This window comes from Sitophilus oryzae, unplaced genomic scaffold (assembly GCF_002938485.1).
Source record: "Sitophilus oryzae breed Bouriz unplaced genomic scaffold, Soryzae_2.0 scaffold_1059_pilon_pilon, whole genome shotgun sequence".
Lineage (NCBI taxonomy): Eukaryota > Metazoa > Arthropoda > Insecta > Coleoptera > Curculionidae > Sitophilus > Sitophilus oryzae.
The window spans coordinates 5,428,412-5,453,249 of NW_022145681.1; the positions used below are offsets into that span (position 1 = coordinate 5,428,412).

Consider the following 24,838-nt stretch of genomic DNA (forward strand, 5'->3'; position numbering starts at 1 on the left):
ATAATGTACATATTCAATATATCCAGGGTTAACTGTACTTATTTCCACACCACCTTGAGCGGCACCCCCGAGACATCAAGCATAAAAACTTGTTTGCCACTGGTTGGCAGTAGCCTGCTGTCGCGGTCATAATGGACGAACGCAATTTGTATTATGACCGCAATAACGGACTAAATTTTTATTGTTGCGTGACTGGTGGAAAATCAAGTTTAACCGCCTTATCTCTCAGGGAGTTGCCTTGAGGTAAAGTACCCGGGGCGTTTTTTTAGTGGTCTCCCCATTTCCAATAGGCCTAATCCACATGTCGACAACTTCGGTTTCTTTTGAGGTGAAAGGTTCATCAGAGTTCCTTCGTTTTTTTGATATTACTGGCTGTTCAATATAATCTTCCTGAATGTCTTCCACATCTGTATCATATTCCGGATCTGGTTCATAAGGTGCAGAATATTCTTTTCGTTGATCTTTATCGAGAGGAAAATTGTCCTCGTACTCATCTTCGTCTAATTTTGCCACCTCCAAACTATTCGAACATGATTTGCATTGACAAAGTGCACACATTACCGAGCAACGCAAACTTGCTTTGCTGCAACTACAAGATGTACTACAACCTTTGGCACATTTACATGAAATCAGATTTAATAATTTTTGGGGAGCTGCACCTTAGGAAGTAGCAATAGGCATCAACCCATTCTTTGAATTTTTCCATCCCCAATCCAGAGGTGATTTTTCATTCCCATACCATAGCTGTACCTGACTGTACGTACGGAAGGAGTGCAAGCGAGCTGCGTCTTTGGTCGGTGGTAATGATGCTAGGTTTGGTAAGCTTTTGGTAATAGATTTTACGAAACATTGGTATCTGTACTTATCTAATGAGTCTTATTTTTTGGATCCGTATAGATGAAGAAAAAATCGTTGTCCGGCTTTTTCTATATCTTTGGGGATGCGTTTGGGTCTTTGAAAGTTTGTGCAGCTGTCTGTAATAATTCTTTTTCTTTCTGTAAAACTTTAACGAATTTCATTTTTCCTTGTCTGTATAATGCGGATGTGGTGTCGCAGCCACTAAATGCGTGGAGAAATAAAACGAGTAAGGTTCTCGGAAAGACAAAAACTGCCTAGAATAGAGGAAATAATAGCTGCTTATAATATATTTAGCGTATTTAAACCGATATAACTTGGAAACGGGTCATCAAACGGAAGAAGTACATAGAACGTTTTTCTTCTGTAATTTTGGTCTGTACATTTTTTGCACTAAAGTTGATAGAAATCGAGTTATTGACAAATAATGAAAAATAAACCGAATTTTAGCCACTTTTTCCAAGATGGCGGCCAAATCCGGGCTTTGGGGGTGGTGCAAATTTAACACGTGGTTCCTGACACTAAACTAAACAAAATAACATTTATTCTAGCTTGTTCGGATTTGCTCCCGCCATAAGCTATTTTTTAATACTTGGCGACTGGCCTATGATAGTGCAGCGCGAAAGTATTCAGCTGGTACACCCGGAGACTCGAGTTCGAGGTTGCCTCGGGGCATATTTTTTTTAATTTTATTTTCGTTAATAACTCTGATTGTAAAATATTAAATACATATCTTAAACAATAATTCAAGGACTCTGAATTTTCTCTAGTCAAACTTCTTTAAGTTCGCCAGTGACTCACTCGCCGTCATCAAAATCCTAAAGTACTTCTAGATGTAACACAAACTTTGAATTTTTGGTAGCTTTAAGCTTATAATGGAAGGAAAAAATTAAAAATCTTGAAATATCCTTATGGCTCAAAAGTTAGCTGTCTAGTCGCTATTAGTGGTAACCGACTTTCCGGTGATGGTAATAGTAGGACCGGTGATAGGATTATTTTAAAAATTTTGATTTTTATATAAAGGCACCATCTATCTAAAATATTATCAGCGTTACAGTGTTGCCGGATCATTTGGAAAGTGGTAGCATCTTTGTTATTTTAAATGGAAGTATATTATTACATTTTTGGAAACTACTCTCATATCTCTTATAGTTTTCGAGATAAAAAATAAAATATTTGTAAAATTGACAAAAAAATAATTTTGAATAAGCATTGGTAAAATCATGAATTAACATTTTTAAAGTTGATATTTGAGTTATAACGAAAGTCGGAAACACAAGTCGTTAGAAAACTAGAATATTAATCCATTTGATATTATCTGACTTTATACCATAATTCAAAGTTTATGAATTATAGTCAAACTTCTTTAATATTATTTTGAATGACCCGAAAAAAAATAGAAGTATAACCTACAAAAAGAAATAAGATCCCATAAAAAAAACATAGAATATAAAAAAATGCTAAGTCTCGCAACACAATTCATCCGCTATAAAAAGTTGTAAAACCAAGTCAGTTTATTTTATTTAGTCTCTCTTTAAGCACCTATTCAACAATTTTGTTATAAATTGTTAGTATCAATATTAGTCATCTTTATTTCTATAATAATTATAATGACTTGGCAATTGCACGATATGATATTCTGTAGTAATTAAAAAACTTTATTCTTAAGTGCACCGTTTAGATTTACTTAGTAATCGAAATAGTAGATTATTCTTTTTTATAATAATTTTGGTGCCCTGCATGCAATTGCCAAGTCATTATAATTATTATAGAAATAAAGATGACTGATATTGATACTAATAATTTATATCAAAATTGTTGAATAGGTGCACTGCAGTTTAAATAGAGACTAAATAAAATAAACTGACTTGGTTTTACATGAGATCGCACAACTTTTTATAGCGTAGGAATTGTGTTGCGAAACTTGGCATTTTTTCACATTCTATGTTTTTTAAGTTTATTCCACAGAATTCGTTTTAGATAACTTTATCTAGGTTGATATCTCCTTAATCTTTTTCTGCAAAAATTATATACAAGCTATAGCTACATGTTCATTTTTTATGGAACACTAAATATTAGTATGATATTTTCGGCAAATTCTTCCGGAAATCCACGTTCCAAAAACCAGATTTTTTTCGGGAAAATCAGTCAACTCTTCGCTCGTCCAGCCAAGGTCGTACTACCACGGACCTTTGCTACGCACACCTTTGCGTTCTCTCTCTTATAACTGCAAATTCTTCGGCTGCGTCGCCCAGTCACAGTCACAGTCTAATAATGAAAGCGGCGTCTTCTTTGTTGCTCGTTCTTGCACTTGCTGGTAAGTTTTTTTAACAACTTTTATACAACTATCATTTAATCTACGAGTGATTTTTACTTAAAGATCATACCTGGACTTTCCGGTTTCAAATTTCAGTCATCAAATTGATCGAAAAGTGAAAGCTTGCATGTTACGATGAGCCGTTGTTTACTCCTGATGACATTTCTCGAATTCTTCTTTGAATGTTAATTTTGTAAAAGGTCACAGTAAAATGCCACATACGTGTTTAACAGTTGGTCGTGGTTTATTTGGTTTTCTTAATATTAAGGCGAATTAAGGAAAAATATAAAACTTTAAAAAACTTGCATAATGTTTTTGACAGTGACAGTGGACCATGCTTTCCTTCTCTTTTCTTCTTTTTAGATCAATTATTTATACAGGGTATAAATGAGTAAGTGCAACTACTTGAGAAAGTGAGAGATGTTTTATTTTCATATAAAGTTTTCTGATCTGGGTTTTAATGTAAAAAATCCATGTATGATCGAGAAAAATCAAATTGGCTTGAAAATGACGATTTATGACATTTATTATCATATACCGGGTGCGTCTCAAAAGTGGCTCACCCCTATAACTTTTTTATTTTATCAGATAAAAAAAATAAATTTGGTATATTAGTATGTGACATAAATTAGGATTGATTGACGTATTCAAGTCTTTTCGGCTACTTCCTGTTTCACCGGAAATTAATACAACTTTTGATTTTTAAATGACACCCCCGGTACTTTTTTACTTTATTCGATAGAAAATGACATTCTGAATAGAATGAAATATCATATGTCAAGTTTTGACATTTTTGTTTAAAACAAAATTGAATTTTAAATTTCAATCTAGAGTGTATTGCTGTATTAAAAACACTAATTTTGAATCAATAAGCCTTGGAAAAATAGATTTGGTCGTCTAATGTTATTCGTGTCTTGTCCTAGCTGGTTAAAAGATGCCCAAATCGTATTTTTAATCATATCTCATTTTTTTTGAAATGGAACGAGGGTGGCTCATTACTCATTAGCATATTTGGAAAAAGCATTTTTGTACGAATAATTTGGTACCACACGCTTGGTATTTCGAGTCAAATTGTTGTTATGAATCGCATGTTACAATTTCAAATAAACCATATTCGAAAATGTCAAAAGTTGACATATGATATGTCATTCTATTCAGAGTGTCATTTTCTATTGAATAAAGCAATAAAACACCGAGGGTACCATTTAAAAATCAAAAGGTGTAGTCATTTTCGGTGAAACAGGAAGTGACAGAAAACAATTGAATACGTCAATTAATCCTAATTTATGTCATATATTGTAATACCAAATCTCGATTTTTATCTGAAAAAATAAAAAAGTTATAGGGGGTGAGTCACTTTTGAGACGCACCCTGTATTTTTTTATGTAAAATGAGAGCAATAATTTTCTTTTCCAAGCTAACTCTGACGCAGATTTTTTAATTCACCGCAATATACCAAAACACTTTACTTTTAACGCTAGACGCGCGTTTCGCTAATTATGTTAGCATCATCAGCAGATGATTGAAACTAAACTAAGATTTACAAATTGAGAGTTTCTTAGCGAAACTCGCGTCTAGTGTTTAAAGTAAATTGTTTTGGTGTATTGTGGTGAATTAGTGTTGTATTATGCTGTTGTAACACCAAAAGTTCCACACCTCAACGGTAATATTGTATGGTATTTGGTCATGATGTAAGGTGAACCAACACAACAATCGCAACATTTTTCAAAAACAGTTTAGATTAAAAATTTGATATTTGAGGTATTAATATTATTAATAAGTCATATTTTCAAGTCGAGTGTCATGTTTTTAAGTTCAGTTTCACTTGTAACATTTTACTACATTTACTTTTGTAACCCAATAAGCAATTTGAAAATTATAATTTTGCGGATTATTTTATTAAACTGGACATTAAAATTATAAACAAGCAGTAGATCTGTCAATATATTTTCGTCTACAATTTACCTAGTAATATATAATTGCAATCATTACTTTGTGCATGTGCTTGTGCAAACTGACAGTGAAATACATATTGTGATTTTGATTTACTCTATACAGAGTGAGTTTTAAATAAGTGCAAATAATTTCAAGGGTTGTATATTTCTACCACTGAAACACGATTATGAGTTTTTTGTGAAAAAAGAAAATTGAAAATTTGGAATCTCTTGAAAAAAATTTTGGAATTTTTTTTAGTTTTTAGTTAAAATAACATAAATTCTTGATAATGTGGCAATATAGGTAATAGATTAAATTTACAAGAAAGAAAACCCAGAAAAGAGCGGTTCCCAAAATTTAAACAAAAAAATATTTTGTTGGAAATTTTCAAAGTAAAATAACTCGGTTATTTTGGACAAATTTGAAAAATGGCAAAGAGAAAATATGTTTCTTTTATCGAGATCTACCAGCCCTGAAAATATTTGCACTAATTTAAGACTCACCCTGTATAAACAAATATCTTGTGAATGAATGCCAACTTGAAACACTTTAAATAGAAAATTCACATTATTTTTGAAAAAACTATCACATTTTTGAATTTTCTCGACCTCATTTATACTCTGTATGTTAAATTATGCTTTTAAAATATTTTATTGGAATTAAAGGTTGATAAGAAATAATGTGTGTGCAAAATGTGTTTCTTGTTGTATATGCTTTAATTTTATTGATTTTGTTATTATATTATGTATACTTTTCAATATTTTAGTATTAATTATATTAAAATTAGACACTTATATGTAAATAAGAAAGTAAAAAAATTTCCAATATATAAAATATTATTTTATATCTAAATTACTTCATTAGTGTTATTTTATGTAAGAACTATGAATGGCTGTGTGTTGTTATATAACAGTTGACTTTAACTTAACACGCAACTAAAATGAATAACTAAAATAATACGGTACGACCGAAAAAAACGGCGTCAAAGACGGCTGGGAATGACTATCGATGATAATTTTAGCGAGGTCAACGTCTACTCGTCATTTACAAAAAATTACAATACTTGTTAAAAATTCACACTAGTTGTAGAAATATTAAAAAAAAGGATATAACGTTTCATTCATATTTGTGTCTGGACACAAATCTATTTCCAAAAAAATATTTTTCTGGAATTTTAAACTAGTTCACATTTAAAAATAATATTTACTCGATATAAAAATAAGTTACTACCTCCTTAAGGTCAACTGACCGTAAGCGCCATTAAAAAATATAGAAGAATACGGGCTAAGTAATGACGTGTAGGGCTAGACTTCGCCAAAATTATCTTCGATGGTCATTTACCAGCCGTCTTTGACGCCGTTTTTTTATCGTATGGTATTTAGAGATATAGAAAGATTGACTTAGAAATAAACATCGATGATATTCCCTATATTATTTTACATATAAAATGACCGCGATCTTCATTTCATAGCCATCGCTGACACCGTTTTTTTAGATCATACGGTACTTGACGTACGTAAAATTACAAAATAATAGGATTATTTAAATGTAATATTCCTCTTTTTTTTTGTTAAACCAATGTTAGAATACTAATAGTTATGGAAAAATAATATGAACACAATTAATGTTAAATAATAAAAAAAAATTACAGAGGCAGAGAGTTAATATGTTTACCCAACGAAAAAATATATGACAGTGACATTTGTTGTCTGTCATATTCATTCGAAAGTAAATTATTTTTTAGTGAATTTGTGATGTTGTTTGTCGAAACCGTTTGTGACGTCGTTTCTTACCTTAATCATCACAGACATGATTTGGAAAATTCAATAAAAATCAACTTCAGGGTACTTTTTTATTAGAAATTTGAAATCGTGATTATAAAAAATAAAATTGATAATTTTTTTTATTATGGTTGATTAACAACTCTCATTTAACTTAACACAATTTTCTTTTTTATAAATATACAATGTACTTTCAGTAATTATTTTTGCCCCGAAGATAATTGTTACGGTCTATGTATTGATTTCTAGTTCGTGTTGTCTGTTAAAATATTTAATATATCAAATTTAAAACCCATCAAGTACATCACTTTCACTTTCTCAAATTCCCGCTGGACAAATTATCATAATTAAACAAAAATGATTTAAGTTAAAACCTTGAAATATTCTGAAATATTTTCTCACATAGGGGTACTCTTAGTCTATAAATTTGAGATTTCGAGAAGAAAACGGTGAAAACTACGCCTAATCCTACATAAATTTTAGTATAACTATTTTCCAATTCCATCGACGACTGATTTTCTTTTCGTAAAATGGCCCCTATAGTATTTACTACATTTTTGTCTCTTCGTCGTTTTTGAGAAATTTTTTTTGGAGAATTTATTATTCCAAAGCAGATCTACAAAACATACAGGGAGTTGGACATACCGTGGACATAGAATAACTACGTATTTTTTGAATAAAATAATTTATTGCACATAATTTACCTTTATACAAAAGTGCTTTCGCTTGTCCCTTAGAGAGCATTAATCAAAAATAAACCTGAAGCTTTTTATGAAGCTTATTACAAGTCCAATATTAATCGTTATACTAACATGAAATACCATATTTTCGCCAACTAGACTATTTTTTGGAAGTCAGCTGTCGAAAAATATTTTTTTTTCCTGAAAATGTATGTGCGGTGGCGTTTTTTTTCAAGCGACAAAAAATGTGATAAATACTAGGATCATTTTACGTATTTATACTAAAAATGATGTAGGGGTGTTGGTAGTTTTTACATCTTCTTTTCCTTGATTTTTGTAAAAGTCAAATGTTAGAGCACTTAGCAAAACATAGACACCCAAAATCTCATTCAAATCGGAATAACGATTCTTAAAATATCTAAAAAAGGTGTTTATTTTTTAAACTCTGATGTCCTCTAGCGGACAAACGAAGCACTTTTGCATAAAAGTAAATTGTGTCCAATCAACTTATTTTGATTCCAAAAATACGTAGCAGTTCTATGTCCATGGAATATTGAGACACTCTGTATATTGCATATTAAAAAATATAACAAAATTTTACTGACGTGTTGCTGAATTGTGTGAAGTGTATACTGAAGATGGATCACTGTTCCTAAAATTGGAATTGTTATGATAATACTCTCTAAATTGAAGTCTTCTTCTTCTTTTTTTTTCTTTTAGAAGGCGTATCGCCTGTTTAGTTCCGGTTTCCTTCTCGTCTAAGCAACTCTTGCGAGGTTGACTGCCAACTGTCTTGTCAACGTTTAGGTGGTCGTCCAGTAGGTCTTCTGCCATGGGGTACGTTATTGCGAATTATTATGGCCATTCTGTCGGGGCCCATTCTATTGACATGCTGGTTCCATTCTCTTCTTCTCTGCCTTATCCATCTGACAACGTCGTTGGCACTTTCTCTTATGTCTACACATTTCTCTGTCTGTCCCCTCAATGTGTATCCAGTTATCATTCTTAAGGTCTCACATTTCAGTAGTTCGTCGGATTCTTTTTACTGATGTTTCAGCTCTGGTTTCCGCACCATATGTCATCACTGGTCATTATGCAGGTTTTGTATATCTTGACTTACATTCTGTACTCAAATGTTTGTTTTTCCATATGGGATATTTAAGATGTCCTGATATTGCGGCAGCTTTATTGGCTTGTTTCCTTACTTCTTCTTCCAGGAATCCTGAGCTTGTAATTTTGCATCCGAGGTATTCGAATAACATTATCTGATCAATAGTTTTGTTTTTTATTACCAATTTGCACCGTAAAGGCTCCTTTGTAATGGTCATGCATTTGGTCTTATTTGTGGAAATTTCCATGTTAAGTTTTTCTGCCTGTCTGTTAAAAGCTTGTAGCATTCTTTGGAGGTCGTCCTCTGACTCTGCAATAAGTACTGCGTCATCGGCATAGCATAATATGTTTACTTTATGCATTCCCATTCGATATCCTAATCCAGTATTCTTGACGGTTTTTATTACTTGATCCATGATTATGTTGAATAACAGAGAGCTAAGACTGTCGCCTTGGCGAATACCAGTTGTAGTTCGAAGGTGCTGCGTTAAGGTAAAGTTTGTTCTTATTTGGGTTGTTGTGTTTGTGTTTAAGTCCTTGATAAGTTCTGTGAGTTCTTTCGAGACATTACTGCTTTCCAAGGTGGTGATGATGTCTTTTAGTTGGACTCTATAAAAGGCCTTTGTTAAATCTATAAAACACAGATAGGCTGGAGAGTTATATTCTAAGGATTTTTCAACTAGTTGCCTGAGTATGAATAATGCATCGGTAGTTGATCTGTTTCTTCGGAATCCTTGTTGTTCCTCGCTTATTGGCACTATTGAGGAGATTTTGTCCGCAATGATCTTAGAAGTTTTAGCGAGGTGCTCGGTAATGTTATTCCTCTATAGTTTGTTAAGTTCCTCTAAGTTGGGTCTGTTTTATCTCCTTTTTTAAAAATGGGTATTGTTATACTTTGTTTCCATTCTTCTGGTATTTTCTTATGTTGTAATATAATGTTAAACAGTTTTGTGTATTCCTCTATGATAGCCGTGCCTGCGTTTTTTATTAGCTCGTTTGGTATCTTATCTTGATTAGGAGATTTTCTATTTTTAAGTTTCCTTATTGTCTCTTCTACTTGCTTGTAAGTGATTTGCGCATGATCTTCCTGTATTGTTGTCGAGCCGGTGTGGACTCGACCTAACCTCACAATATGGCCCGCCCTCGGATGACCTTAACATCGCATAGACACCACCAATGATTCATTCGTTCGAGAAGAATCGAGACCCTGATAGAATGGACCGTACATACGAGAACATTCGAAACCTTCTTCTATGCGCCTAACGATCTTTGGACTATTCTAGATTTCTTTTTACCTGTCGGTATAAAAGCCGGCGGCAGTGGCCTAGAGAGGCAGTTATAAATACAGTTGACGCGCTAAAATTCAAAATAAATTCTTAGTTATAAATCGTTTTGTAAATAGTTCTATAAGTCTTTTATCGTTATTATTTTTGTTCATTAGTGTTAAATAAATAGTGTTTAAATAAATTGTGACTTTCTATCCACACGGAACCGACGAAAAACGTAACAATTGGTGTCAGGTGTGGGGTGTGTGATAGACTAGGAAAATAAAAAGACAGACAATGGCTCCGAAAAAATTGTTGAAAGACTTGAAAGTGTCAGAATTAAAATGCGTGCCTTATTTTCACTGAATTTTTAAAGTTCCGTTTATACATTTCATAATATAGGTATTTTTTGAATTGTATTAAGTCAATAAATTATTGTTTTAATAAATTCTATATTTAATTGACATTTTTAAAAGTTTTATCTTAAATACAGATTTCTTTCTTTCCAAATTGTATTGTTTGATAATATCCAGCACTCCAATATTTAAAAGACCAATATTTAAATAAAAGATAGAAAGAAAATTATGCCTTTTTCCAGATTTAGTTTGATTTATTCATTATATCACAACTAGCTGACCTTAACAAACAATAGCAAAAATACTTTGATATAACATTCACAGTCATTCTTATGATGAAAGTGATATATTGAAAACTTAAATACAAATGAACAGATACAAACTAAGTTCAGGAAGAAACAAATTATATTTTAAATAATAAGATATGCAGATTCAGATCACAAACAATATATAAGAATTCTTCTTGTTGGCTCATTACTATTAAACAAACTTATCTAACCAACATAAATATATCACGCTACATGTTGAACCATTGACGGAAAAATAAAATGAAAATAAATAATAAAAAATAAAAATAATTAATTTAAATAAATATATAAAGGAGTAGATTAGTTTTTGATTTGGTTAGGTTTACTGTATTGTAGTGGACGAAGAAGTTTGATGGTTAGATACACTTCAATTTTTATTACATTTTTGGATTACTAGAAACCTCAGATGTACAGTAGAAAATATTTTATTACAGAATACTTTATAATAAAAATTGTACGTAGCTATATGTTCCGTGATACTATTCACTGGCCGTTAGACAAGAATTAACTTTTATCTTGGTATTTGCAGCTTGCGCATATGCAGCCTCCTCTAGAAAATCTTCGAAATCAAAAAGCGAAGATGATGCTCTAACGTCAGACGAATGTCCCGAACCGAACGGCTTCTTTGCTGATGCAGAACAATGTGATAAGTACTACCAATGCGAAGAAGGTGCCATAACTGAGAAACTATGTCCTGATGGTATGGTTTTCAACGATTACAGCACTGAATATGAAAAATGTGATTTACCCTTCAATATTGATTGTAGTGCAAGACCTAAACTGCGTAAGTAGCCTAATAATTAATATATGGCAGAAATACTTTGAATTTTTTCTTTAATTCATTCTTGTATCTCAGATTTAGTACTATCGTTGACTGAAAGAATTGGGAAGATACGCAACCTAATGGGCGAATTCGTGACAAGGCTGATTTTATTTCCTCTTACGTCTCAAGTGCTGTACGGTGGAGACACCAATCGTTCTGCGGCCAACGCATATTTTCTCTAATTCGGCCAGCGAAGGCATATTGAAGACGGCGTGGAATTGAAAGCGACAGTGTTGCCATATTAAAATATGTAATATCTGTAATACGTTTGATGAAAATATTTTTGGATGAATAATCCCCGTTTAGGCATTGAAAATGTATTCGTGTCAAACATAGAATAAACAACAAAAATAAAAATTCTTTAAAAAGTTGTTTAGTTGGCTTGGAGATGACGAATTATTGACATTTACCATAATATTTTACATATGAAATAACAGCGATTTTAACTTCTAAGCCAACTCTGACGCCGTTCTTTGTTTAATCATATAATATTATATTAAATTGTTTAATGATAAAAAAAAATCCGTATTATTAACGTACTGTACTTAAAATCCGTAAATCTGTGGATTAATCAGTAGTTCTGGCAGCACTGTCTCCGGCATCCACTCTGTCGACTGAAAGCAGAACTACAGTACAGTATTCTTTATCCGCTGCCCTGCAAACGACAAACGTGCAGTGGCGCAGAGCTAAACCAGCTAAACTAAATCTCGGACAGGCTGACGGCTACAGCAACAGCTGACAGCTACATCTCGGACAGGTTTTATGCCACGAAATCGCCCATAAAGTTGCGCATCTTCTTATTTCTTCAATCAATAATATATCCTAATAATTCTTAATATAATCTAAAAAACTGCGCCCAGAGGATTATTAGAGAATATATTGGAACTGAGATGATATTGTAGTAATTAGAGTGAAACTATTTTAAAGTTAATTAATATCTTTGTTGTTTACAATAAATGACAATCTTTAATAACTATAGTCTCCCTGCTGTTAAGAAGAAACTTTTAACTTAAAATTTGACTTTAATACAAAAGTACAAGAGTATACTAAGGCTTTTTTATTTGAATTTTCCATGCCGAACAATTACCAGAACTAAAAAATTCTGTTTTTGAGATACAAATATTGAATAATGGCAAAGTATTTTTATCTATTCCTTTTGTTTCTAGAAACTCCACAACCAACTGAACATTGTCCTAGGAAACACGGATATTTTGCGCACGAAGAAAAAAATATTTGCGACAAATTCTACTACTGTGTCGATGGAAAATACAACATGATCATTTGTCCAAACGGTTTGGTTTATAACGAGAAAGCTGGCATTTGCTCATGGCCAGATGAAGCTAAAAGGAAAGGATGTACATCAGAAGGTAATATATAAAATTATATAATTACATAGTAGGTATACATCTTAGAACAAACTTAACGTATAACTGTATTTGTTTCAAAATGGTAATCCAAACCTTTATAGAAATGTTTGACTTTTTACCTATTCCATAACAAATTTAATCTACTGTGATTCTCTGGTTTCTAGACTATGTTCTTCAGTAGTAGGTATCTTTTTCGCAAATTCTAATTTGGAGATTGAATCTTCTATATGTTTTGACAACGGCTTATCATCGCCTAGTAACAGAACCGCACATTTGCCAAGGTAATGCACTTATATAGAATGTGTTGTGACGTTCCTTCTTCTGATTGATAGTATCTACACAAGACTTATGTATGTTAATCATCATCATAATAATTTTCACCTTATTCAACCATTTCCAATTATGGTGTAGCCTCTCTCACATATTTTGATACTTTCTTTGTAGTTGGACTCATTGTTGTATATTGTTCGCTATGTAGGCCCAAGTTATTCCTGCTAATTTCCTAATGGACCATGATATTAGGAGACTATTAGGATATTAGGAATCTCAGGTTTGGTCTTCCTCTAGGTCTCTTGATTCCTCGTGGGTACCATGCTGTAACTTTTGTGGTCCATTTGTTGTCCGTCCTTCTTGCCAGGTGTCTTGCCCACCGCCAATGGAGGGATTTGATTCTGTGGATGACATCTATTACCTGGGTCTTTTGTTATATCCACTTTATTCTTGTACTGTCTCTCTAGAAGAGAACGTATGTTAATACACACTTAAAACTCACTAGAGTTTTGAGAATTTTTCTATATTTGCTTATCAAAGCTGTCGTAAATTCTGGCGAGTATCCTACCATGTACTTTGCCTGTCTTTGTCATAGTGAATTTTTCCATTATTTTAGAAATTTATTATTTTCCACTAACCAATTGTTTTCTGGACCTTTTTTTTTCTTTATTATCGCCTTTGTTGTATGGTTGATCGGTAACGTGTTAACTAACTGCCATGTTAAGATGTTATACTTTTTTTACCATCTATACAGAGTCGGTATTCAGAGTATTTCGCCAGAGACCATACATGTATACCGGGTGCGTCTCAAAAGTGGTTCACACCTATAATTTTTTTATTTTTTTTAGATAAAAGATTCGAGATTTGGTATGTTAGTATATAACATAAATTAGGATTGATTAACGTATTTAATTGTTTTTGCCAACTTCCTGTTTCACCGGAATTGACTACAACTTTTGATTTTGAAAGGACACCGTCGCGTCGGTATTTTTTTTACGTTAATCGATAGAAAATAACAGCCTGAATATAATGACATATCATATGTCAACTTTTGACATTTCCGCATATGGTTTATTTGAAATTATAACATGGGGTTCATAACGACAATTTGACTCGAAATACCAACTGTGTAGTACACAATTATTCGTAAAAAATCGGCCAGTACAAGACAGGAAAGATATTAGACGATCAAATCTATTTTTCCAAGCCTCCTTGATAAAAATTAGAATTTAAAATACAATTTTTAAGGGAAAATGTCAAAAATTGACGTATGTCGTTTGAGACTATTGAGAGTGCCATTTTCTATCGAATAAAGTAAAAAATACCGAAAGTGTCATTTAAAAATAAAAAGTTGTAGTCAATTCCGGTGAAACAGGAAGTGGTCATAAACAATTGAATACGTCAATTAATCCTAATTTATGTAATCTACTAACATATGAAATCTCGTTTTCTTATCTGAAAAAATTACAGGTGTGAGCCACTTTTGAGACGCACAGGTATATTTGTCTATTTAATGTCGTCTAAGTTTATATTATTCTCCTAAATATTATGTTTTTGACCTATTAGAGTTTTTATAATTTAATTATAATATTTTTTTGGGTAACATATTATATTTTGTGGTAGTTTCTGCTGCTAATTTTTATGAAAGTTTTCTTTGAGAGTTTTCGTGTTTTTGTTAACTTATTTTTAGAATTTCGTGTAGAAGTATATATTATGATATTTCATTAATTGTCTGATGTTCAATTCTTTTGTTTTTTGATATACTTTTTCTGATGGTGTTAGTCTATCTAGACTAAATATTCCTTTTAGTATTCTATTTTCTTGTCTTTGTAGCATGATTTTTTTGTTATTGCCCCACGTGTTAATTAAATATCCATGTTGAGTTTTCTACGATGTTCTCTATGGGTATCTCGGAACCTCCTGGAGCAAGAGAGTCAGTCAAATGGGGAAATAATTGCAGATTTGTGAGATCAAATAATACATGCGCCTTTCGGTTTTTTAAAAAATTATGGCCAAGTTTTTGTTATATGTCAAAAATGACAGGCTTTAGAAGAAAAAAAACGAGAACACAATCTCATTAAGGATTATTTACAACTATTACCTCATTTTTTTTTGTCTATAATAGATTATAATGGAATTAGGGAGCATTTTTAAAATCACAGCCAAAATTTGTTTTTTTATAAAACTCTATATGTATAGTACTAGCGTGTACCCGCGACTTCGTTCGCGTCGTAAAACCGTTTTTTAAATAACAAATATTGTAATATTTGAGGGACGTTTTCACCCTCTTGGAATTTGAGATTTGAGAAACCCCTCCTTATCGAACCTCTACACCCCACAGTCAATCCGTTTGCGAAAAATCAGCTTTAAACGTCAAGAAGCTTAAGCAGAATCGTGAATGGTCATATTATGTGAAACACCCTGTATAAATTTTTAAAAAATCTTAAAATATGTAAAACAACAAAATAAAATATACATGTTTAAGAGTTTTTTCGAAAAACTCACCGGTTTTTAAATAAGAAATATTCTAATATTTGGGGGGTGGTTGCGTCACCCCCTTAGAATTCAAGTTTCGAAAAATCCCTTCTTATCGAACCTCTACACCCTAAAGTCAATCCGTTTTCCAAAAATCAGCTTTTTATGTCAAGCGCTTTAAGTAGGATCGTGATTAATCAATGACCAGATTTTTCGAAACATCCTGTATACATTTTTAAAAATTCTTAAAATATGTAAAAAAAATAAAATATACGTGCTTAAGCGTTTTTTTCGGAAACTTGACCGTTTTTTAAATAAAAAATATTGTAATATTTGAGGGGAACCCATTGGAACAGGAATTTTGAGAAATCCCTTCTTTTCGAACCTCTACACCCTAGAATTAACCTGTATGCCAAAATTGAGCTGCTTACGTTGAGTGGTTTGAGCAGGATCGTGATTAATCGGTATGTCAGTCACTTAAGGATTTTATATATTAGTATATGTAGATTTCCTTCTTCATTTGTGTAAAAATTCCTAGCCATATTTTGCTACTTTTTCGGAACGATGAAATGGACTCTTAAGTGAAAAACACTTACTAGATATTTTTGAAATTCATCAACTAAATGGATAAAGTTAGTAAAAATCTGAGTCAAAGTTAGTAAAAGTCTGAGCTTCTTACGTTGAGTGATTTGAGCAGGATCTTAAGGATTTTATATATTAGTGTAGACTAGTAAGCCATATTTTTTTTCAAAAATCCGAAAGGCGCATATGTTTTTCCTCACAAAACTGCAATTCTTTCCCTATTTGACAGACGCTCTAGCTCCAGTAGGTTCCAAGATATCCATAGAGAGCATCGTAGAGAACTCACCCTGTATGTTCTTAGATGAAAATAACGAATGATACATCGGTTTTTGGCAATTGTTTTGGCGTTTTCTTTTTTTAATCTTTTTATATGCGTGTCCTGTTATAAGTTATTATAAATTTTCATTCCTAGATAATTAACTTCAGATATATGTCTTATTATATATTTTTGCTCCTTTATAACTATATTTAATTCTTTTATAGCTTGCTTCATGTCGAATCTTATAAATGCTGTTTTAGATTCATTTAATGTTAATGCATTATGAAAGCACCATATTTCAAGCTGTAATTCAACATTCTTTTAGTTACATTTTACACAAACTAATGTTTTCTAAGTAATTTTCTTAACGCATAGAAATATCAAAGAATACTAAGTGCTAATACAAGTACTAATCTATCTTCCCTAAATCCTTAAACAGAAACAATCATGCCATTTGCAATTCCCCGTAATTTCGATGACGGATTTCATTAGACTTGTCGCGTAATATACCGGCAATTACAATCGAAAGAAAGCATTGTTCCGATATAATTTATTCTGGGGTGTATTTAGCGAAATACTTGACGTCCTTGGAAAAAATTATAAAACCAAGAATGTTACAGTGTGTCGTTGGGTAGGTGGGGCATATTCAAGGAATTAGTCACGTAATTTTACTACAAGAGGTGTTACTAGTAGAAATCTAAAATGTAAACGTAGAAATTCGTTTTTAATTTGCAGTCAATTATATTTTGTAGAGAATGTCTATATCTATGTGGCGGATTCATCTTTCCAAAAAAATCCTTTATGGGTATTTCGCCACTGCACTGCAAGAAAATCTACAAAATAAAATAATTATTTTTTGTAAACACTTCTGCGTTAAACCTAAACGGACGCTGCTTGTCAGAAGTTATGTTTATAGTAATACAAATTTGCCTAACAAAGAAAAAAAAAATGCCATGTTTCGAAAGTTATCTCTTTCCGTCGTCGGAAGCAAAAAAATACAAAGAGTAAAGAAAAGAACTATTTAAAATAGGTATGTAAATTCAACTAATCGAGAACACTACTTTTTTAAAACAGATACATCTACAAGAAACCGTTGACGTTCTGTTAAAATGACATTTTTAACTTGATATTTAAACTTCAAAATTAACAATTAGTACCTGATAACAATTACTTAATAAGGTAAAACCAAAAAGCCCCAAACTTTCTGTATGATTATTTTTAAATTTTACGTATGTTATGTTTATTTATCTTGTTGTATCTATTGTTCTTTAAAATCAAAGAAGCGATTGCCATACATTACTAACATCTACAGATGCATGAGCAATACATTTTTTTTTATGATTGAATTAAAAGCCTCTTTTATTTTTTTTCTTTTAGAGGCTATCGCTTCTTTCATTATAATTTTGGCGTTATTAAAATTTATTCTGTGCCCTGTGTCCCAAGAATGCTGACAAATCTTAGATTTGTGAAAATCTCCCTTTCTTAAATAATCTTTATGTTCTTTAATTCTGACATTTTCGGGTCTAGATGTTTCACCAATGTAAAATTTATCGCATTCACAGGGTATTTGGTATATTACATTTTTTGTTTGTTGGTTTGTATTCATTGGTTTAGTATGTGATAAAATGGATCTAAGTGTATTTCGTGTTTTGAAAGATGTTCGTATGTTTTCCTATCCTTCTTATTTTTTCCGAAACGCCTCGTATGTATGGAATTGTAAGTTGTGTATATTGTGTATTGTTATCATTGTGTCTATGATTTGGGGTTTGTATTTCGTTTAATGTTTTGTCAATAAAATATGGTGGATAGTCGTTTTTTATTAATGTATTTTTTATGTGGTTTATATCTCTATTTAGTGCTTTCAGATCAATTTACATAATTCTAAGATGTGAGTAAATGTATTTCGATAGATTCGAGATAATTAATAAATAAATAAAAAATATATTTTTCAAACTTCTTTAAAAAATTATTACAAATACAAGAACTGTCCTGGAATCAAAACTATATTCAGTGTTTACTTTAAATAGTCTATACTTACTTTGCTATGAATATAATAATCTTAAATGATACACGGTGTTCAAAATTCTACGCTAAACTTTCTATAATACAAAATAATTTTTCTTTGTTTTTTTTTTAAATGGAACGTATATATTATTTTTTTATTAGATGGAGAATTAAAAAATGACAATTTTTTGTATTTAAAGTACTTCAAAATTTTTAATGGCTTCGCAGATACGCGCAGTATTATTTAATATGGCTCTTTTTAAAGGTAAAAAAAAGAGAAAAGTCACTAGGTGGCTTTGATAAAAATTTGCTGTGGAAAATGCCATATGAATAATTATAAAACCGCGGATATCAGCGAAGCCGTTAAAAAATTTGAAGCACTCTAAATATATAAAACGTTCATTTTTTAATTCTCTATCTATTGAAAAAATAATATACAGGGTGCTACACTTAAAAAAAAACAAGAAAAAATATTTTATATTTTAGAAAGTTTAGCGTAGAATTTTGATCATCCTGTATGATTTACGATTACGGACCATTTAAAGTAAATACCTAATATAGTTTAGATTTCAGGACATTTCTTGTATTTGTAATAGTTTCTTAAGAAAGTTTGAAAAATATCTATATTTGTTATTTATTTATTAATGTCTCTGAAACTATCGAAATATGTTTACTGATAAGTTAGGTTTATGGTAAAGTGACCTGAAAGGAAGCCAAAAATACAATAATATTCAGGGTGTTCCATTAAAAAAAAATATTATTCCGATCCATTCACACTTTCTTGAACCATCCTATAGTAGTTAAAATATTTTTCTGAAATATATCCCAGTACATAGTTTAGGTTTACACTTAAACAAAATTTTTAAGTTTTTTATTCTAGGAGCTACAGATGCATGACTTGCTAATACTTGCCGGACACTGTATAGTGCTAAAAAATTTTTAACTAACAATACCGGGTGCGTCTCAAAAGAGGCTCACCCCTATAGCTTTTTTATTTTCTCAGACAAAATAACGATATTTGGTGTGTTAGTATATAATATCACTTAAAGTAGGCTTCATTGGGACGTATTCAATTCTTTTCGGCCACTTCCTGCTTCACGGGAAATTACTACAGCTTTTTATTTTTAAATGACACCCTCGGTATCTTTTTACTTTATTCGATAGAAAATATCACTCTGAATAGAATGACATATCATATATCAACATTTGATACTTTTGAAGAATTTTGGTTTTTCGGGTTATTAGGCCGTCGTCGGTTAGAATTGCTTCCTAACGTTTCGCTAGCACGAGTGGCTAGCATCTTCAGAGGTGTGTTTGCTCCGATTGCTCACACTAGACTGATGCCTCCGCGTCGGCGTAGCGCGTATTTATGCGTCGGCGGAGGGGGCGTGGCTTGTTCGGGTGGTAGTTCTTCCGGAACTGGTCTACTTCTCTGTGCTGCTACTTTGGTCCTAGATATAGCTGGATGCCAAATTCTGTTAAGGTAGAAAGTTTCTTCCTTCCTGTTGAAATTATTTGGATGTTTGTGAATTTCAACAGCTTCCCTGACCAGACGAGGATGATATCCAGATGTTGTGGCAATGACTTGGGTGTCTTCGAATTGGATTTTGTGGTCACCATCTCTTAGAGCATGTTCTGCTACGGCTGACTTCTCTGTTTGCCTAATCTGCAGTTTCTCTTGTGTTCCCGTGAAGTCTCGTTCCTACTGAGCGTTTGGTAGTTCCAATATATACGCTACCGCAGGAACAAGGTATACGGTAGATCCCTGCAGAGGATAATGGTTCTCTTTTGTCTTTTGCTGGTCTTAAGCAGTCCCTTATTTTTCGGGTAGGTTTGTATATGGTTTTGATGTTATGCTTCTTGAGAACTTTACCAATCCTATCGGTGACCTGGGAAACATATGGAAGGAAGGCCTTATTAATGATGTTTTCCTGTTCATTGGCGTCAGGTCTCCTCTGCCTAGGTGCCAGCGCCGCCTTTATTTCTCTGTCATTATAGCCATTGGCAAGAAAGGCTTTATTTAAATGACTTAGTTCCTCTTGGATGTGTTCATTAGCACAGATACGTCTTGCCCTATTTGCTAATGTTCCGATAATCCCCTGTTTTTGGCTTGGATGGTGATTTGATAGTTTGTGTAAGTACCGGTCTGTATGAGTGGGTTTTCGATACACGGTGTGATCCAAAAGGTCGCCATTTCTCTTGACAAGCACATCGAGGAAGGCCAGTTGGTTGTTTACTTCGGTTTCCATGGTAAATTTTATGCTCGGGCTCTGCGAATTAAGGTGATGAAGGAAGTCATCTAGGCTGTCACGTCCATGTTTCCAAACCACAAATGTATCGTCCACATAACGAAACCATACAGCGGGCTTCAGAACGGATGACTCTAGCGCTTTTTCTTCAAATCTCTCCATAAAGAAATTAGCAATTATTGGGCTGATTGGGCTACCCATTGCGACACCTTCTGTTTGTTCGTAGTAATTGCCGTTCCATAAGAAATAGCTACCAGTCAGACACACTCGGAAGAGCTCCGCGATGTCAGGTGGGAATGATTCCTTGATTAGATCCATTGACTCGCCTAGGGGTACTCTCGTGAATAGAGATACCACATCGAAGCTTACCATGATGTCAGATGGTTCCAGTTTTATATCTTTTAGCTTTTGGACGAAATGCGTTGAGTCCTTCACATAAGAGTTTGTGTTGCCGACTTTCGGTTGTAGGATCGTAGTCAAGTATTTAGCTAAGTTGTAAGTAGGCGATCCTGGAGCACTCACTATCGGTCTAAGTGGGACACTAGCTTTATGAATTTTTGGTAGTCCATAAAGGCGTGGTGGTTGAGCTTCCGAGTTAATTAATTTTGATTTCAGATGTTCCGGGAGTGAGGAGGCCTTGATGAGTCTGTTGGTGTTTCTGACAATTAAGGCAGTAGGATCCTTCTTCAGTAACTTATAAGTCTGGGGCTCCAGTAGATCCTCGATTTTGGACCTATAATCCTCAGACTTCATTACTACCGTAGCATTCCCCTTGTCTGCCGGTAAGACCAGAATGTCCTTGTCAGCATTCAGCGATTTTAGAGCCTGATGTTCTTCCCTAGACAGATTACTTTTTGGAGCCTTAGCAGTTCTCAATATGTTGACCGTTTCAAATCGGATTTCGTCTGCGATACTGTTAGGAAGGTTACGTATGGCAGCTTCTGTTCCGGCAATAATGTCTTCCACTGGAACCACTTTCGGTGTTATGGCAAAGTTTCCTCCCTTCGCTAATAATGTTACTTCTGATGTCGTAAGGGTCTTATCTGTGAGATTCACCACGGTTCGAGCAGGTTCAAGAGATATCCTATATTCCGGCTTGGTTTTTGGTTGCAGTTTTTCATATTTGATCTTCTGGCGAGCTGATGTTCTTTCCAATTCATTTTGCATATTTTGGTATGTTATTCCGTCAATCTTGTCCCAGTCTACAGGTTGCATGTTGGCGGTAAGGATATAAAATAGGTCGATCAATTCCCTGTCTACCTTTGCTAAGTCTCGTCTAGATGTATGAATCCTCTCACGAAGAAAATTTTTCTCCATCCTGGTGTAAAGGCGATTTGCCTGAGTAGATGAGAATACCCTCTTCATTTTGAGAAATCCTGGTGTTACGTTTTGGTCTCGGCAGCGGCACAGAAAAGCAAGCGATAACGGAACATTAGCAAATAGGGCAAGACGTATCTGTGCTAATGAACACATCCAAGAGGAACTAAGTCATTTAAATAAAGCCTTTCTTGCCAATGGCTATAATGACAGAGAAATAAAGGCGGCGCTGGCACCTAGGCAGAGGAGACCTGACGCCAATGAACAGGAAAACATCATTAATAAGGCCTTCCTTCCATATGTTTCCCAGGTCACCGATAGGTTGGTAAAAGTTCTCAAGAAGCATAACATCAAAACCATATACAAACCTACCCGAAAAATAAGGGACTGCTTAAGACCAGCAAAGACAAAGAGAACCATTATCCTCTGCAGGGATCTACCTGTATACCTTGTTCCTGCGGTAGCGTATATATTGGAACTACCAAACGCTCAGTAGGAACGAGACTTACGGAACACAAGAGAAACTGCAGATTAGGGCAAACAGAGAAGTCAGCCGTAGCAGAACATGCTCTAAGAGATGGTGACCACAAAATCAATTCGAAGACACCCAAGTCATTGCCACAACATCTGGATATCATCCTCGTCTGGTCAGGGAAGCTGTTGAAATTCACAAACATCCAAATAATTTCAACAGGAAGGAAGAAACTTTCTACCTTAACAGAATTTGGCATCCAGCTATATCTAGGACCAAAGTAGCAGCACAGAGAAGTAGACCAGTTCCGGAAGAACTACCACCCGAACAAGCCACGCCCCTCCGCCGACGCATAAATACGCGCTACGCCGACGCGGAGGCATCAGTCTAGTGTGAGCAATCGGAGCAAACACACCTCTGAAGATGCTAGCCACTCGTGCTAGCGAAACGTTAGGAAGCAATTCTAACCGACGACGGCCTAATAACCCGAAAAACCAAAATTCTTCAAACGATGGCCGCGAAAGCCTAAACTACTACATTTGATACTTTTGTTCAAAACTAAATTGAATTTTAAAAAACACTAATATTTAATCAAGGAGCTTTGGAAAAATAGATTTGATCGTGTAATGTTTTTCACGTCATGCCCTGGCCGGTTAAAAGATGCCCAAATCATAATTTTTAATCATATCTCAATTTTTTCACATCGAACGAGGGTTTGGTTTTTTTTTCGTACAAAAAGCATTTTTGTACGAATAATTTGGTTGTGACACACATTTGGTATTTCGAGTCAAATTGTCGTTATGAATTGCATGTTCAAATAAACCATATTCCAAAATGTCAACAGTTTACATATGATATACCTATATATCATTCTATTCAGAGTGTCATTTTTTATCGAATAAAGTAACAAAATACCGACGGTGCCATTTAAAAATCAAAAAACTTCCGGTGAAACAGGAAGTGACTGAAAACAGTTGAATACGTCAATCAATCCTAATTTATATCATATACTCGAGGGGTGTCTCACTCGGCTAAAAAATGTACACGTACTGCTAAAATATCCTTCCACTGCTAAGCGACTGCCAATGAATATGAAGAAGACTGCCTACGACTGTCAAGAGGTATAGACATTTTTTAAGTTGCATTTTATGGGCCTTAAAAAAGGAGAAACCATCAGTGGCCGAAAAAATACGCCATTGCGATTACTTTTAATTTTTAAGGTTAATTTATTATATCAATATATTTATATAATGTCACGAGTAATACATATTTTACATGATTACGATTAAATAATAATATCTCTGTACTATATTAAAGATAATAATTTCAATTAAATAACTGTAAATATAATAGTGCAAGAATAGTTAACTTTAATGTTCTATATATTTCAACGACTACAATAATGTTAAAGCAGATATATGTCTTGTCTTAAAAGTTATTATTACAGCAACTAGGTCACCTTCTTGTAATATAATAAATGTAAATTAAATTAAAAAAACGGTAAACCCTGTCAACATTTACTTCCGATTTTAGGCGTTGCCTTTTGCCTTGACCTAGCGCCTGAGAGTAATGTGTCCGTCCACCTTGACAATTATTCAAAGTCTTCAGCATCTACAACCTTATATTTAAGTCGTATTCAAGGGCAGTTCTGTATTATTTTATGACAACCCAATTTTAAAATTATATTATTCCCGACAGATTTGCTGCAGCATTTTTTAATTATTTTTTTATTATCTATTATTGTCAATATTTTTCAATCTTACTTGATACTAGGGCTCAAACACACTGACGACCAGGTCGCACCGGCCAGGCTGCACCTACCTCTAAAACCATTAAATCAAATGAGATAGCGCACACTAACGTCCTGGCCGTCCGTTGGTCGTTGCGACCAGAAGACTGCACGGAAATATTATTATTTTCTGCCGCTTGTTGCCGGTTTTCTTCCAAATTAATAATTTTTCACATGAAATCCCTCAAATTCAAGGCACGATATTTTATTTTCTATAAGATATAGTGTTTTAGTGTAGTTTTTTCACACGTGCAGAAAATCCAAAGAAATAGTATACAGACTGGATCAAAGGTAAACTTAAATCTAATCCCTTTTTTTTATCAAGGGTCGATTCTAGTAAAAACTCAAAACATTTTTATATGATATACCTACTCTATTTATGGTTGGTATGATACCTGTAATAACAGGTAAACTCAAATGTATAATAATACCTTTAAGTTTCGATGTTAAAAAATAAAAAAAAATAAAATTTAAAGTTTTTCTACAAACACTTGTTTTTTTTATTAAATTAGTTTTTGAGTTGTATTGTAGTCATGTACAAGGAGGACAACTGTATTTTAAATATTATATTTAATTTAACGTTTTTCAAACAGGGTTCATTAGACTATATTTCTACTAGGTACA

At 33.2% G+C, this 24,838-nt stretch overlaps 1 protein-coding gene across 1 annotated transcript in view; it reads left to right on the top strand.

Annotated features, from left to right (window-relative positions):
- Positions 1–3,066: 3,066 nt before the first annotated feature.
- LOC115877059 (protein obstructor-E) overlaps positions 3,067–24,838 on the top strand; it is a 29,630-nt gene continuing 7,858 nt past the window's right edge. The window contains exons 1-3 of the mRNA XM_030893134.1: positions 3,067–3,172; positions 11,137–11,391; positions 12,597–12,797. Of these exons, the coding sequence (XP_030748994.1) occupies positions 3,130–3,172; positions 11,137–11,391; positions 12,597–12,797 (499 nt within the window). The 5' untranslated portion in view covers positions 3,067–3,129. The remainder of the gene's footprint in view (positions 3,173–11,136; positions 11,392–12,596; positions 12,798–24,838) is intronic.